Source organism: Monomorium pharaonis, chromosome 2 (assembly GCF_013373865.1).
Source record: "Monomorium pharaonis isolate MP-MQ-018 chromosome 2, ASM1337386v2, whole genome shotgun sequence".
Taxonomy (NCBI): domain Eukaryota; kingdom Metazoa; phylum Arthropoda; class Insecta; order Hymenoptera; family Formicidae; genus Monomorium; species Monomorium pharaonis.
The window spans coordinates 1,128,635-1,142,341 of NC_050468.1; the positions used below are offsets into that span (position 1 = coordinate 1,128,635).

Here is a 13,707-nt window from a genome sequence, read left to right on the forward strand (position 1 = left end):
CTTCGCAGGTTTTACACATTCACTTTGTTAGTACTGTTTTTATTTTTGCTGTACAAAATGCAATGTCTTGCCTAATCAATGACCCAAAAAAACTCAAATACTAAAATATAAATAAATCCGACCACTTTTCAAAAATTTGGTCTGCCATATTGGATTGGTACTGTTATTGGTCATATTCTACACAAAATAATTGTACACAATCAGAATATTCTACACAAATATATTGTACATAAAAAAATTGTACGTGGAAAAACTGGGCACAAAAATTATCCTTGAATTAAAAATCGCACACGGGTATATTGTGCGCAAAAAAACTGTATAATAGACAGTTTTTCTACGCGCAATATATCCGTGTGCAATTTTTAATTCAAAGATAATTCTTGTGCACAATTTTTCCACGTACAATTTTTTTGTGTACAATATATTTGTGTAGAATATTCTGATCGTGTACAATTATTTTGTGTAGAATATAATCAATGCTATTGTATCCGCCATTTTCAATTTTCTAATTTTGATTTCAGATTTGTAATCAGCGATTCTAAAACCTCTTAGATACTCAAATTAAAATAAATTGGTCTATTATTCATAAATTTCGTTTGCCATCTTAAACTTTAAAAATTGTTAAATTCTGTCTCCAGATTCGTAATCAGTGACCTCAAAAACCGTTATACACGGAATTTAAGTATATGTTATGAGGGCAATTTTGTTCTTACAATGGCTTTACGTCACATATAATTTTCTTGGAATTGAAACTGCCATATTAAAAAAACTATCAAGAACTTTAAAATTCCCATTTAATTTTGGAAATTAGCAATATTAAAAACCTTAAGATATAAAGTTTTAAAGAAATTAAAAGTAAAAAACTATTTTTATCTTAAACTTGTCCAGGTGTAAAGTGTGCTTTACATCATGCTGGTTAAAACGCAAAATATGCTAACTTAATATATGGTATTTTGGTGCCCTCTAACTTCGGCTACAAATGTTCACAAATCAAAGGCTAATATATATTTCAAAAAATATATATCTCATCAAAATATATTTGGGGATCAAAACTGGGTATTCTTCTTTATGTAAAACAATTTAAAGATCCATAAAAATCGAAAAAATCGATGACTTTTCCTGACATTTCCAGATTTATAAAGTTCTCTGACAATTTTTAATTTTCAGATTTCCCTGACTGCTGGATACCGTTTTTTACGATTGATTGAAAAAAAAATATTAAATTAGCTTTAATGTAAATAAATTTATGAGCTGTCAAAGTTGCGTGATGCAAATTAGTACCTGTGTATAATTAAAGTAGCAAAAAATATGTGTAATCGAAAGAATAATTACAAATTTATTTTCAAAATTTGATCAAGTTCTTAATGTAAAAAGATTTAAAAATCTCCTTAATTATGTGAGTATCAGTATTTTAAAATAATATTAAACTAATAAATTCAGCATTTTACCTGACATCCGTTCCAGCAACAGCCAAATAAGTTCCACTTTGATCAAAGCAAATATCCTTTACTTCATAAGATTCTTCCAATTGTAACGTCTTAAAGTTCTTCAATTTTCGTAAATCCCAAAGCTTGATGCATGAATCTTCCGCAGCTGTTGCCAAATAATATCCATTCTCGGAAAAACTAATTGCTGTAATCGGACCGGTGTGTCCCGGAAAATTTGCAACATTAGATTGTTCTTTTAAATCCCAAATCTTCACCTGAGAATCTGCTGTACCAGTGCCAAAAATCAACCCATCAGGATGAAATTGTGCTGTTGTCAATGATTGTCCTGCTTGTCCCGCAATCTTTAAACAATTTAAGTATAATGTAAGTACAAAAAAAACTAGAAAACGGAATAAGAAAAAAGAAAAAAGAGAGGAAAAGGAGAAAAGACAGGAGGAGAAGGGGAGGGCAGAAAGAGGCAAGGAAAAAAAAAAGAATAAAACCTTTTTTCCATTTTAAAACAATTTTACAATTAAATATATGAAGCACTCCAAAAATCCGACAAATATCAATCTCGAGCGGCTAATCGTCAAACCAAAGCACAAATACCGATCCGTCATAAACTTTTCAAACATGGCTATTAGCTTTAAGACACTATGGCTTGCGTGCTCTCTGTCGACACGCATTCAGCATCCCAATTAGAGGGATGCTGAGGTCAGAAAGAACAAAGCCTGCCCCAAAAAGGCTAAGACGCTGCCGGAAATGGTATAAAAGACCGTGCTGGAACTAGATAAGATCACTCTTCTTATCTACCAATACCCACACGTCTGATTTGGTGGATATCTACTTCCTTCCCAAAGTAGAAAGTTCTCCGTCTAATCCGAGCGTTCTCGGCTCTATTTTATTTTCTATCCTATTCCTGAACCGGCAAATGTAAGATGAAGCGTTTTCAGCCTTCGCTGAGTATTCGGCAAGTGCTCACTCTGCCTAAGAACACGGGCATGGAATCGCGAGTTCTTCGCCTCTTTCAAGCATTCTCGGAATCCGTTCCATTCCTGTCTACACAATTACTTCTTAGAAATCTCCCCGCAATTCTCGGAAACACGTCGAGCCACGCGTCTCACCCCACGACACCGCGCAATTACGGCGCTCGTTTCGCGGCATTAGCCCGTCTTACTGTGCAACTCGCTACAAGGCCGCGATTACGACAATCAAAATAAAGTTCGACCTAAAATAATACTAACCAAACACCCCGAATCAGCTAATCGGCAAATAATATGCTCAAAATACACAACGTAAACATCCGAACGTAAAGTTGTTATAAATATTGTAATATTCGAACCATAAAACAAATCGTTAATTTCATTTTAAAATCGAAATCCGTACCTGTTGCCTTAAGATCCCTTTTTGTCCTGATAATCCCGACGAGTTAGGCCGTGTAGGAAAACGGGTCGTTATAAATATAATCAAGATTGAGAAAATTCCTTATACACGGCATAATTATTACTTGAAATATTTAAATTAGTTTTTTTCTCAAAAACAATAACTAGTTACCATTACCAACTCTGGAAAATTCCATAGCATTAAATATTTATGAAATATTTGATTTATAGTCTAAGTGTTCCGTATATTCTTAAATAACAAAGTAATATTTACAAAATAATATTTAATAAAAAATGTGATTTAATTAATCTGATTTTATTATTCCAGCCTTAACCCTTGAAAACCATTCCTAGCTACTGTATATTAGCACAACACCTTAAAATTGTAAATTAATGAGAGATCTCGATTGACAGCGTTTCTTAGAATTTCTAGCAAAATACACCGATTGAAAATTCATTGCTAATTGTTTATTGCAAAATTCGGTGGCCAAAATTTGCGACGCGTTTTTCCTCGAGAACCGCCAGGTCCAAAGGGACTACGTCTAATTAATCGGTAACGACTACTAATATTAACTGGTAACGCTTTTTCAACGATATCAGTAACTCGCGAAAACGGTATCTACAAAATATTGCTTGAAAATGCTCTCTCAACAATATCGGTAACCCGCGAGGACGGTATATATGAAACTCTACCTGAAATTGCTTTCTCAGCGATAGCGATAACTACGACTCGCGAAGACGGTATCTACGAAATCTTATATATTTTGGGCGCCAGGCACGGAATTCCGCGCTACACAGTAGTTCAGTAACAGAGAAGCATTACGAGTGCCGGTAGCTCTTGACTCGAGGCGGTAGAAGGACGTGGTTCTCAAATAAATCGTATGTGTGGAGATTTTGATGCGGGGCAGATCGCAGAATAAAAGTAGTACACGAAACTCAAATAGTTTAACAATAACAAAAATGTATTTCAAGTAATTAACGAGTAAGGTAACAGACGGAAACAATTAGCGTTATTTAAGTGAGCGGAACACGATAGACTCGCAGATCTACGCGATGGAAACGGAAACAATAATCGTCAAACAAAGAAAATGCGGAAACTACAAAAATCTATTACAATAGGTGGGAGACTTACAATCCTCTCCGCTTGAACGACAACAATTGCATTTACTTACGGGAACGATAATCGCGGCTCTATTCTCAAACTAAATGTGACTGTCGGGGCCGGCTTTGTCCAAGAGGGACTTACTTAATTAATCGGGGCCGGTCGATACGATCAACACTAAATTCGACTCAAGAATAAAGTACCCTAAAAAAATTTGCTGCTCAGCGGATTTGTTCCTTAAAGTGTTTCTAGATTTTGTTGCTCGCGAAATATATCAGTTAAAAATTTATTACTAATTATTGTAAAATTCCGTGGCTGTGCTAGATTCAACTTAAGAGTAAAGTACCCTAAAAAACTTTGGGGAAGAAATCCGCTGAGCAACAGATTTTTTAAGGGTACTTTATTCTTGAATCGGATCTAGCATAGTCACCGAATTTTGCAATAAACAATTAGCAATTAATTTGGGTACAGTTCCAAAAATAATTTACCTTCAATTTTTTTTAAACTATGTATTATTATTTATTTTGGCAAGCTAATTACGAATATAATAGTAAAAGGACATAGCAAGATAAGCATGTGTGTGCTGCCCTCGCACGAATTTGATTAAAATTTTTACAAAATATGACATTGGAATCGACGAGTTTTTCATTCAATGGCGAAATATATGAATAGATCTTCGGTAGTCCAATGGGATCCCCACTCTCTAATACTAGCTGATATGGTCATGGATGATTTGGAGACACACCGTATAATACAGTTAGTGTTTTATATCAAAATGTTCTATAAGTATGTTAATGATATTTTCGCTATTATACCGACAGCGAAAGTTAATGATATGCTCACTGTATTCAATAGTTATCATCACCAATTTCAGTTTATATATAAAATCGAAAAAGATAATGCGCTTAGTTTTTTAGATACTATTGTTATGCGTGATGGTAGCACTCTCATTACTAATTGATACCGTAAACCAACGTTTTCGGGTCGGTATATAAATTTCTTTTCCAACCATCCAACAAGATACAAAATTAACATGATTAATAATCTTGTCGATAGAGCTATATTACTTGCTCATAAACGTTTCCATACAGAAAACATTCTAAAAGTTAAAAGAATATTAGTTAACAACAATTACCCTACTAATATGATCGAAAAACACGTTGGTTTACGTATTAAAGCTTTCAAACACCATGATAAAAGTAACAATACGAATAACGATGTTAATCTAAAACAATTCGTTGCCATCCCGTATATTAAAAGACTAAGCGACAATATCAATCGTATTCTAAACAGTATAAAATTAAACAATCTACACTATTCTAAAAAAACTAAATTGTATCATTAAACGCGGTAAAGATTTATTAGATCCTACAAAACAAACTGGTGTATAAAGTCGAATGTGATCAATGTGATGCAGTATATATCGGTCAAACTAAGAGACACGTGTCTACGCGCATCAGAGAACACCAACGCAATATAACAAAATGTTAGCAACCACTCCGTTATTAGTAAACACTGGATATCTTGTGATTATGAGTTTAAATGGTCTCAACCGATTATACTGCATAAAGAATGCGTTACAAGGAAACGTGAAATAGCTGAAACATTTTTTATCAAAAAACATAAGCACACCATTAATTTACAAAAAGATACTGACAACTTAACTGGAATTTATGACAAAATAATTAAATCAACATAGACGTTTAAATATGACTATATCTGATGTTAGGTATTATCTTTGTTTGTTTATTTATATATTTTTACCGTTTGACTCCGCACTGCCGGTTAGTCGAGCCTCAGATCTCGAGTAAAATACACGTAGACTTCAATGTATCCAATCATTTATTTTTTACTACACAAATTTGACCACACTTTTGATTTGTAAGTGTTATATTGATTTATATTTTTAATGCAACTCTTCTGCAACTTATTCCCCGTTTATATTGCCTTTTAGATGATATCTAGGCATATATTATAATTCAAAATGTGTACCACGTAATTACTATCTGAGCACTTGAAAAGGACCGGTCAAAACGTTGTGCGTTATTTATTAAATATATTTGAGGCTAGTCAGGTCAAACGTAACAATTACATTAGTTTTTTTCTTTTATAATCACTGACGAATAAAGGATCATTTTATTGTTTTTTTTTCTCTATAAAAATATCAAAATATTTTGCACCAATTATAATAATGGATATTTCTATAAACTAAAACATCTACTCTATTAGTATTCTATAACCAACATTTATAATTAAAGTATTGGCTGCTTTGCGCCCATACAAAGATGGAATAAAAAAAAAACAATTTGTTGATATATTTGTTAATTGAATTTTATTCAGAATATTATTTTAGATTTCCGTAACATATATACATATATATACATATATATATATATATATATATACAGGGTGTCGTGCAAATTTTCCGTCAACGTTTACAAGCAGGTAGAGCGCATTAAACTGAACAGAAAAGTCTTTTACCGGTTTGCAATTTTCGCAATAGTTAATGAGTTATTGATTACACAGGTATACAAAGTTTCTTTTTAAAATTAGGAAAAAATGAGTCAATTCATCAATTCTGACCTTATATTTGAATTCAGCAAGTCAAAACACATAAGGATTAACTAGTCTGGTCCGCGGGACCAATCACTTCTTTTGTGCGCCTGTGTAATCAACGACTTATTAACTATTGCGAAAATTGCAAAACGGTAAAAGACTTCTGTTCAGTTTAATGCGCTCTACCTGCTTGTAAACGTTGACGGAAAATTTACACACGCACGCACGCACGTACGCACACACGCACACACACACACACACACACACACACACACACACACACACACACACACACGCACACATAAGAATGCTCCATATATATATACATTATACACTGGAACCCCGCGTTAGCGGACTGTTCGGGGCTTTGGTCCGCTAACGCGGGGTTATCTCCTATTGCTTGGTTTCACTCCCACTCCGTGAAATACGCGACTGCATTGCTCATTGCTATCCCCACACACGCTACTCATGTGGGCCGAGTGCATATGGAGGGGATAGTTTCCGCTAACGCGGAGTACGCTAACGCGGGGTTCCAGTGTATATGGAGCATTCTTTGTCAAGCGGGCCACCCGCCGTTCTAAAATTGTATTCGACATATAAGAACCATCTTGCACACAAATTTAGTTATAGGCAAGAACTATCGAAAGCCATGTGCGCTTTTGAAAAATTCAAAATGGCGGAGCCAATATGGCGGATATAAGAATGCAAAATGTAAAATAGTTTACAGATTTACTTCAATTCTGTTTTCTAAGGGTTTTCGAGGATACTAATTAAAAAACTGCTGTCAAATTTTAGAAATTTAAAATAGCTGATTCAATATGGCGGATCTAAAATGTAAAATGTAGAATAGTTTACACAATTACTTAAATCTTGTTTACTTGAGAAACAATGTAGTGTAAGGTATAAGTCAATGTCGCGTCTGGAATATGTCAGAATAGAGATCGCTTGATTACACGCGAAAAGACGATCAAGCAGTAGCGTCACTTCTAAACAAATGAATATCTCGCGCGTCTCCGTCACGGATATAGGAATGTAAGGATACAGTTTACTCGCGGGGTAGAAGCCATGAGGGGCAAGGCGAAGTATCATAGAACCCTCACTAGCTACGCACTCTTTCGGTGAAGAGAGAAATATTATCAACTTTATTCATATGGTAAGTGTTGTTACGTGTTAATTTTACAAACATATTATTACTTTATTCATAAAACTTTATGTTTTTGCGAATAATTATTCCTTACCTTATACTGTATCCCTACATTTCTATATCTGTGGTCTCCGTGCGCTACCATTCTATCAGCGCTAGTCTTTCCACCAGTCACGTGACATTAGACTTATACATTACACTACACTGTTTCTCAAGTAAACAAGATTTAAGTAATTGCGTAAACTATTCTACATTTTACACTTTTAGACCCGCCATATTGAATCAGCCATTTTAAATTTCTAAAATTTGACAGCAGTTTCGTAATTAGCATCCTCGAAAACCGTTATAAAACAGAATTGAAATAAATCCATAAACTATTTTACATTTTGCACTCTTATATGCGCCATATTGGCTCCGCCATTTTAAATTTTTAAAAAGTGCACTTTCGATAGCTCTTGCCTGTAACTAAATTTGTGTGCAAAATGGTTCTTCTATGTATTATCTTGGATTTATTTGATACGTAAATAAATAATATTTTCCAACCATAAAAGTATATATCACTTAGATTGAATTTGATCAAAAGTACTATCTAGAATTTGATTTTTTTCCTTGAAGAAAAACCATACACTCGGCGCCTTTTTTACCTTTTTAAAAAGGTAATTTTGTTTGGATAATGTATATACAGGGTGATTGAGGTCTACAATGCTCGTCCACTGCGCGTTTATTCGCAGTGGACGCACATCTTAGCAATTTTTCTCAAAACTTTATGTAGTCAATTCTGAAAATCTTGTTTCCCGTTCGTTGTACAAATTTCGATGCTTTTTATTTTTTTATAAAGTTTGTACGTTTATAGCCAACCACCCTGTATATATATTTATATACAATGTACAATGTATACGTATATAATATATACGTATATATTGTACATATATATATATGTATATAACTAACGAAATGTATATATACAAGGTGTTATTTTCGTGGGCAACACAATGGTATAAACCTTCGCATAATATTTATACCATTGTGTTGCCCACGAAAATCAAAGACGAAAAGCTCTCCAAATTTTTTCGATTTCATGTGTATAGTTCTTATAATTATTGTCGGAAAATAGTGAAATATTACCAATGTACGTACGGCTATAACGGAAACACGAGCGCGGTGGGAAACAAAACGATCGTCGTCGCTCGCCGCGAGGCGAGGAGAGCGCAAACAAAATTCATTGCTATTCGCAATTGTTCGTAGCGATAAGCGATTGGGACTAAGGATGGTCGACGATAGCTCATATCTAAAATTTTTCACATAAATTTTTCGGTCCATTTAAAAATTAATTTTCAAGTTTTATTGAGATTCCAATTGCTATTAAAATAATTCGTTACTATTAGGTGTTCAAAACTCGCGTATAGCACAGCTCACGTGTTCACTTGGTGTAAGATACTATCGTATCTCGTAATATAAAATACTAGCTTTTTCGCCCGCGCTTCGCGCGGGCTCAAAAGCTCTTACTTCATGCACACACACATATAAGTACCGCGTCTGTTTGTCCGCGGTACTTATATAACACTGAAATGTAAGCCTAATCATTTCTATGTCCATCCATTTGCTTTTGGTATTCAAATTTTACATTTTTTGATCAAAAATATACGCCCGTGTGAGTAGTTCGCAAAAATATAAATTAACAAACATGCGTACTTATCGTACAATACAAAATCATTATTGGTGCTATTTACATCAGTACATCATGCCGTACTCAAGCATGATCTTGTCCTATACATGTTTTTACCAAACTTTTTATAATGAAAATCATGTTATGTAACCTCCTCTATAATGAAAATCTAATTCAATGGATCCATATACATTGTTTCGTTTAAGGACGTTTCGTTTATATTTCTTAAAGTTACGCCAATCATTTATGAAACACTCTGTATATGGAAAATCCAAGCCCATGGCAACCATTCCCGATTATTTCGGAATAAAATGAGACCATTTGCATATCGTATAATACACAGTCATTTGTGGTGCCGTTTACAACGGATGCCGTACTCAAGCGTGATCTTATCCAATACATGTTTTTAGAAACCTTTTCATAATAAAAATCATTATGAAATTATTAAACTTCCTCTATAATAAAAATTTGAATCAATTTATCCATATACCGGTTGTTTCATTTAAGGACCTACATTTCTTAAAGTTACGCCATTCATTTATGAACACCCTCCTGTATATGGAAAATCCAAACCCATAGCTACCATCCTCAAAAAATTTGGAATTAAATGAAATCATTTGCAAGTGGTTCGGGCCACAAATGACGGTGTAGTTCACGGTCATACAGATAAACGCATATCCGTTACTAATCTTTATAAAAAAAATTTTGGAAAAACCCTGTTTATGTAAAAAAACAAACCCCTAATTTTAATCCGAAATTTTAAACAAAATGAGACCAATTGCATGAGCATCGGACATCAAATAATAAAAATTATCGCGGACAAACAGACATACAGACAACTAAACTTATATACATAAATTGTTATACTCTGTATATGTAAATAACACCTTTTTACATTATTTATTTATTTATTTCCATATACAGGTTGTTTCATAAATGTTTGGCGTAACTTTAAAAAATGTAAGTCCTTAAATAAAACACCTTGTTCAAGGAAAATCCCATCCCATGGCAGCCTTACTCGTTAAGTTTGGAATAAAATGAGACCGTTTGCAAAAGATTCGGACTACAAATGACGATGTTGTTTGCGGTTATATAAATGTTTATCCGTTATTAATCAATATATAGATAACCAAACCCATAGCAGCAATCCTCGTAAAATTTGGAATAAAATAAGATCTTTTGCATTAGAATCGGTCCACAAATGACGGAGTAGTTCGCGGGCAAACAGACTTCAGTCATTTATACATATATTAAAACCTATAATTTTTGAAACACCCTGTTTTAAAAAAATCAAAGTCCATAGTAGCCATTCCCGGAAAAATTGTTAAATTTTGAGACCAGTTCCAAGAGGATCGGACTACAAATGACAGAGGAGTTCGCTGGAATACAAACTTTAGTCAAAAAAACATATATTTTTGCCCATCATTTTTTAAACAACCTGTTTTTGAATAATCAGACCCCATGGTAGCTCCATTCTCCGGAAAATTTGCTAAATTTTGACACCAGTGGCGTTAAGATCGGACCACAAATGACGAAGCAGTCCGAAGAGTTACGGACATACATACATGGCGACTTATATATGTATATAAATTTGTACATTCGGAATATTCTAATTGTTTATAATATACAATAATTGTACGCATGCGTTCAATATATAAGAATATTATTTATATGAATAATTTAAAAAATTATTATACTTTTTAGAATATATAATAAATATGTTCAAAAATGTTCAAAATTAAATTAATAAATATTATGTATCTATCTGAAATATAGAAAAACAGCTTTTAAATATCTACATATTCGCTGAATATTCTAATTGTTTATAATCATATACAATAACTGTACGCATGCGTTCAATAAATAAAAATATTATTTATATGAATAATTTAAAAAATTATTATACTTTTCAGAATATATAATAAATATCCCAAAAATGTTCAAAATTAAATTAATAAATATTATGTATCTATCTGAAATATAGAAAAACAGCTTTTGAATATCTACATATTCGCTGAATATTCTTGAAAAAAATAAATAATATTTTACAAACATTTAAATATTGGTTTATATTCAAATTATCTCATTATTAAATTAAATTGATACTTTTCAGTTATTTTATATTAATTCTTGTAACGTTTATATTGCTATTTTAAATACAAGAATCTTATATTTCTAACGTTCTTATATTGTTTGATTTATTGTACTATTGTACTATTATATTATATATTGTATATTATGAATTATGTAGTTTTAAGAAGTAGATTTTAAGAAGTTAAAATTAAAATACATCAAATATTATATTAACTCAATTAACAATTTCTAATAAATTAATACTTTTGAAATCAAAATTGTGAAATCAATACTTTTTAATTTAAAAAATTTAATAGGTTTGCCTTCGAATTGTGCGTTCACTCCCCGCACTTGTTGGAAATAGCCAATCCGCACGAGTAATACATTCTATTTTTTTGTTATAAGTGTATAAAAAATGATAAAGACAAAAAATGATTCAGGGCGGAAGGTGGAGAGTTTAGGGCAAAATGCAGGGGTCTGCGAAGAGCGGAGCCTCCCTGCAATTAAAAAAATTCTTTCTCCAATTTGCACTATTTCCACTACACTGTGCTACTACTTTCATTGCTTTGATACGATATGATGTGACACGATGTTTATGCGACACGGATTATTGACAGGTTATTTATTTAAAGTTATGTTCGTTCGAAAGCGGCTAAGCGTTGAGAGTATAGATGGCATTGAGAGTATAGATAAAATGTCAGTAATAGTCAGTTATTTTTGCAAAAGTTTCAAGAATTACCATATGTGTGTCGAGAGATGACGTGCCTGTGGTACAACGCGAGTGTCAGAATAAAGAGGAACGTGTGACAAAGTGATCAATCGTGCGGGATTTAGGGGGGAGGGTAGCCATGCGGAAATGATTTCTGTACTTTTCCGCACTGTTCATCGGTGAAAAAGTTACTTGTGAGAGAAAACTGCCTGTCATCAGCAACTTTCCGGCCGGTAGAGGGCCACAAAAAGGACTATTTTCGACGCACGTGTAACAAAAATATCTATTTTGTTATATGTGCGTCAAAAATAGTACTTTTGTGGCCGTCTATCAGGCAGAAAGTCACTAATTGTGCACAATATTCTCAACTGCAAACAATATTCTCGTACAAGTAACTCATTCCTTCACCAATCAACTGTTCAAAAAAATCGTACAATTATTCCTACACTATTCTCCCCAAATATGGCACGATTGATCACTTTGTCACACGTTCCCCTTCATTCTAACACTAGCGTCGTATCACAGGCACGTCATCTGTCGACAAACATATAGAAATTCTTGAAAACTTTTGCAAAAATTACCGACCGTTACCGACTTTTTATCTTCATCTATAGTAACGTCGATAACCATGTCAATACTTCGTCGCTTTCCGAGAGAAGGCTGAGAGACGACACGGCCCGATTTTAAGTAATCCTCAACCTCGATACGCCTTCTGTGGGGCGTATCGACCTCGAAAATTATGCACTACGTAGCCAATGTGCACGTTTGGGTGAGCGGATAACTCATATGTGCACAATTCTGGTTGCGTTCCGTGTTATGTACACGAAGCGACGGCTATATGAGAGTGAGTGAAAAGGTAATGAGAGCGAGCAAGATGACAGCAAGATAGCCTGGAGAGCGAGCGAGACAATAATAGGAATGAGCGAGATAAGAATAACAATACAAAGAGGGGGGAAAAAGGCTCGAGCTGGCTCGAGCTCGGGCCGCTCGAGCCTCGAGTTTTCTTTCCATGCTGTTATTCTCATCTCACTCTATCCTATTACCATTTCGCTCGACGATCTCTTGGCTTTTGTAATCATCTCGCTCGCTCTCATTACTTTTTCGCTCGTTCTCATATAAGAATTGTCGCGTTATCATTCCTTCGCTCTTATATTTTTTCGTTTGCTCATATAACTATATTTAAAGACCAACAATTAGAAACTTATACTATAATTTTTTAAATTATATATTGCTCTTTATCATACATAATTATATATTATTTATGTATAATTACATATTTATTCAATTATGTGTTAAAAAAATAAATTAACTCGCTAAAAAGAATCTCGCGTGTCTTTCTACATTAGGCGCAAGACACTGTAGCATCTTTTAATTACGATGTAATTAAAAATACAATACATATTTATCTCCTTTCTTTAAATAAAAATAGCATTATATATAAATTGAAAAATTAAAAAAGGACTATTTCATAATTCTAATATTAAGCCGAAGCAAGCGCGTACGCGCATACTAATAACTTATTATATTTGCATGGGTTTTAATCCGACTAAGAATAAAATATTTGTTTAATATATTTGTTTAAAAAATTGGGATGGTCAAAACTTATTTAGTACTTCAAAAAATTTAGTTTAGATTATTTATTACTTTT

At 33.3% G+C, this 13,707-nt stretch overlaps 1 protein-coding gene across 2 annotated transcripts in view; it reads right to left on the bottom strand.

Moving 5' to 3' along the window:
• The window catches only part of LOC105831373 (pre-mRNA-processing factor 19), a 210,192-nt gene that overhangs the window by 123,118 nt on the left and 73,367 nt on the right, over positions 1 to 13,707 (bottom strand). For both annotated transcript variants that reach the window (XR_004962215.1, XM_036282922.1), the window contains exon 7: positions 1,449 to 1,789. Coding sequence is in view for 1 of the 2 variants with exons in the window: in XM_036282922.1 (XP_036138815.1) it covers positions 1,449 to 1,789 (341 nt within the window). In the remaining variant the exon portion in view is untranslated. The remainder of the gene's footprint in view (positions 1 to 1,448; positions 1,790 to 13,707) is intronic.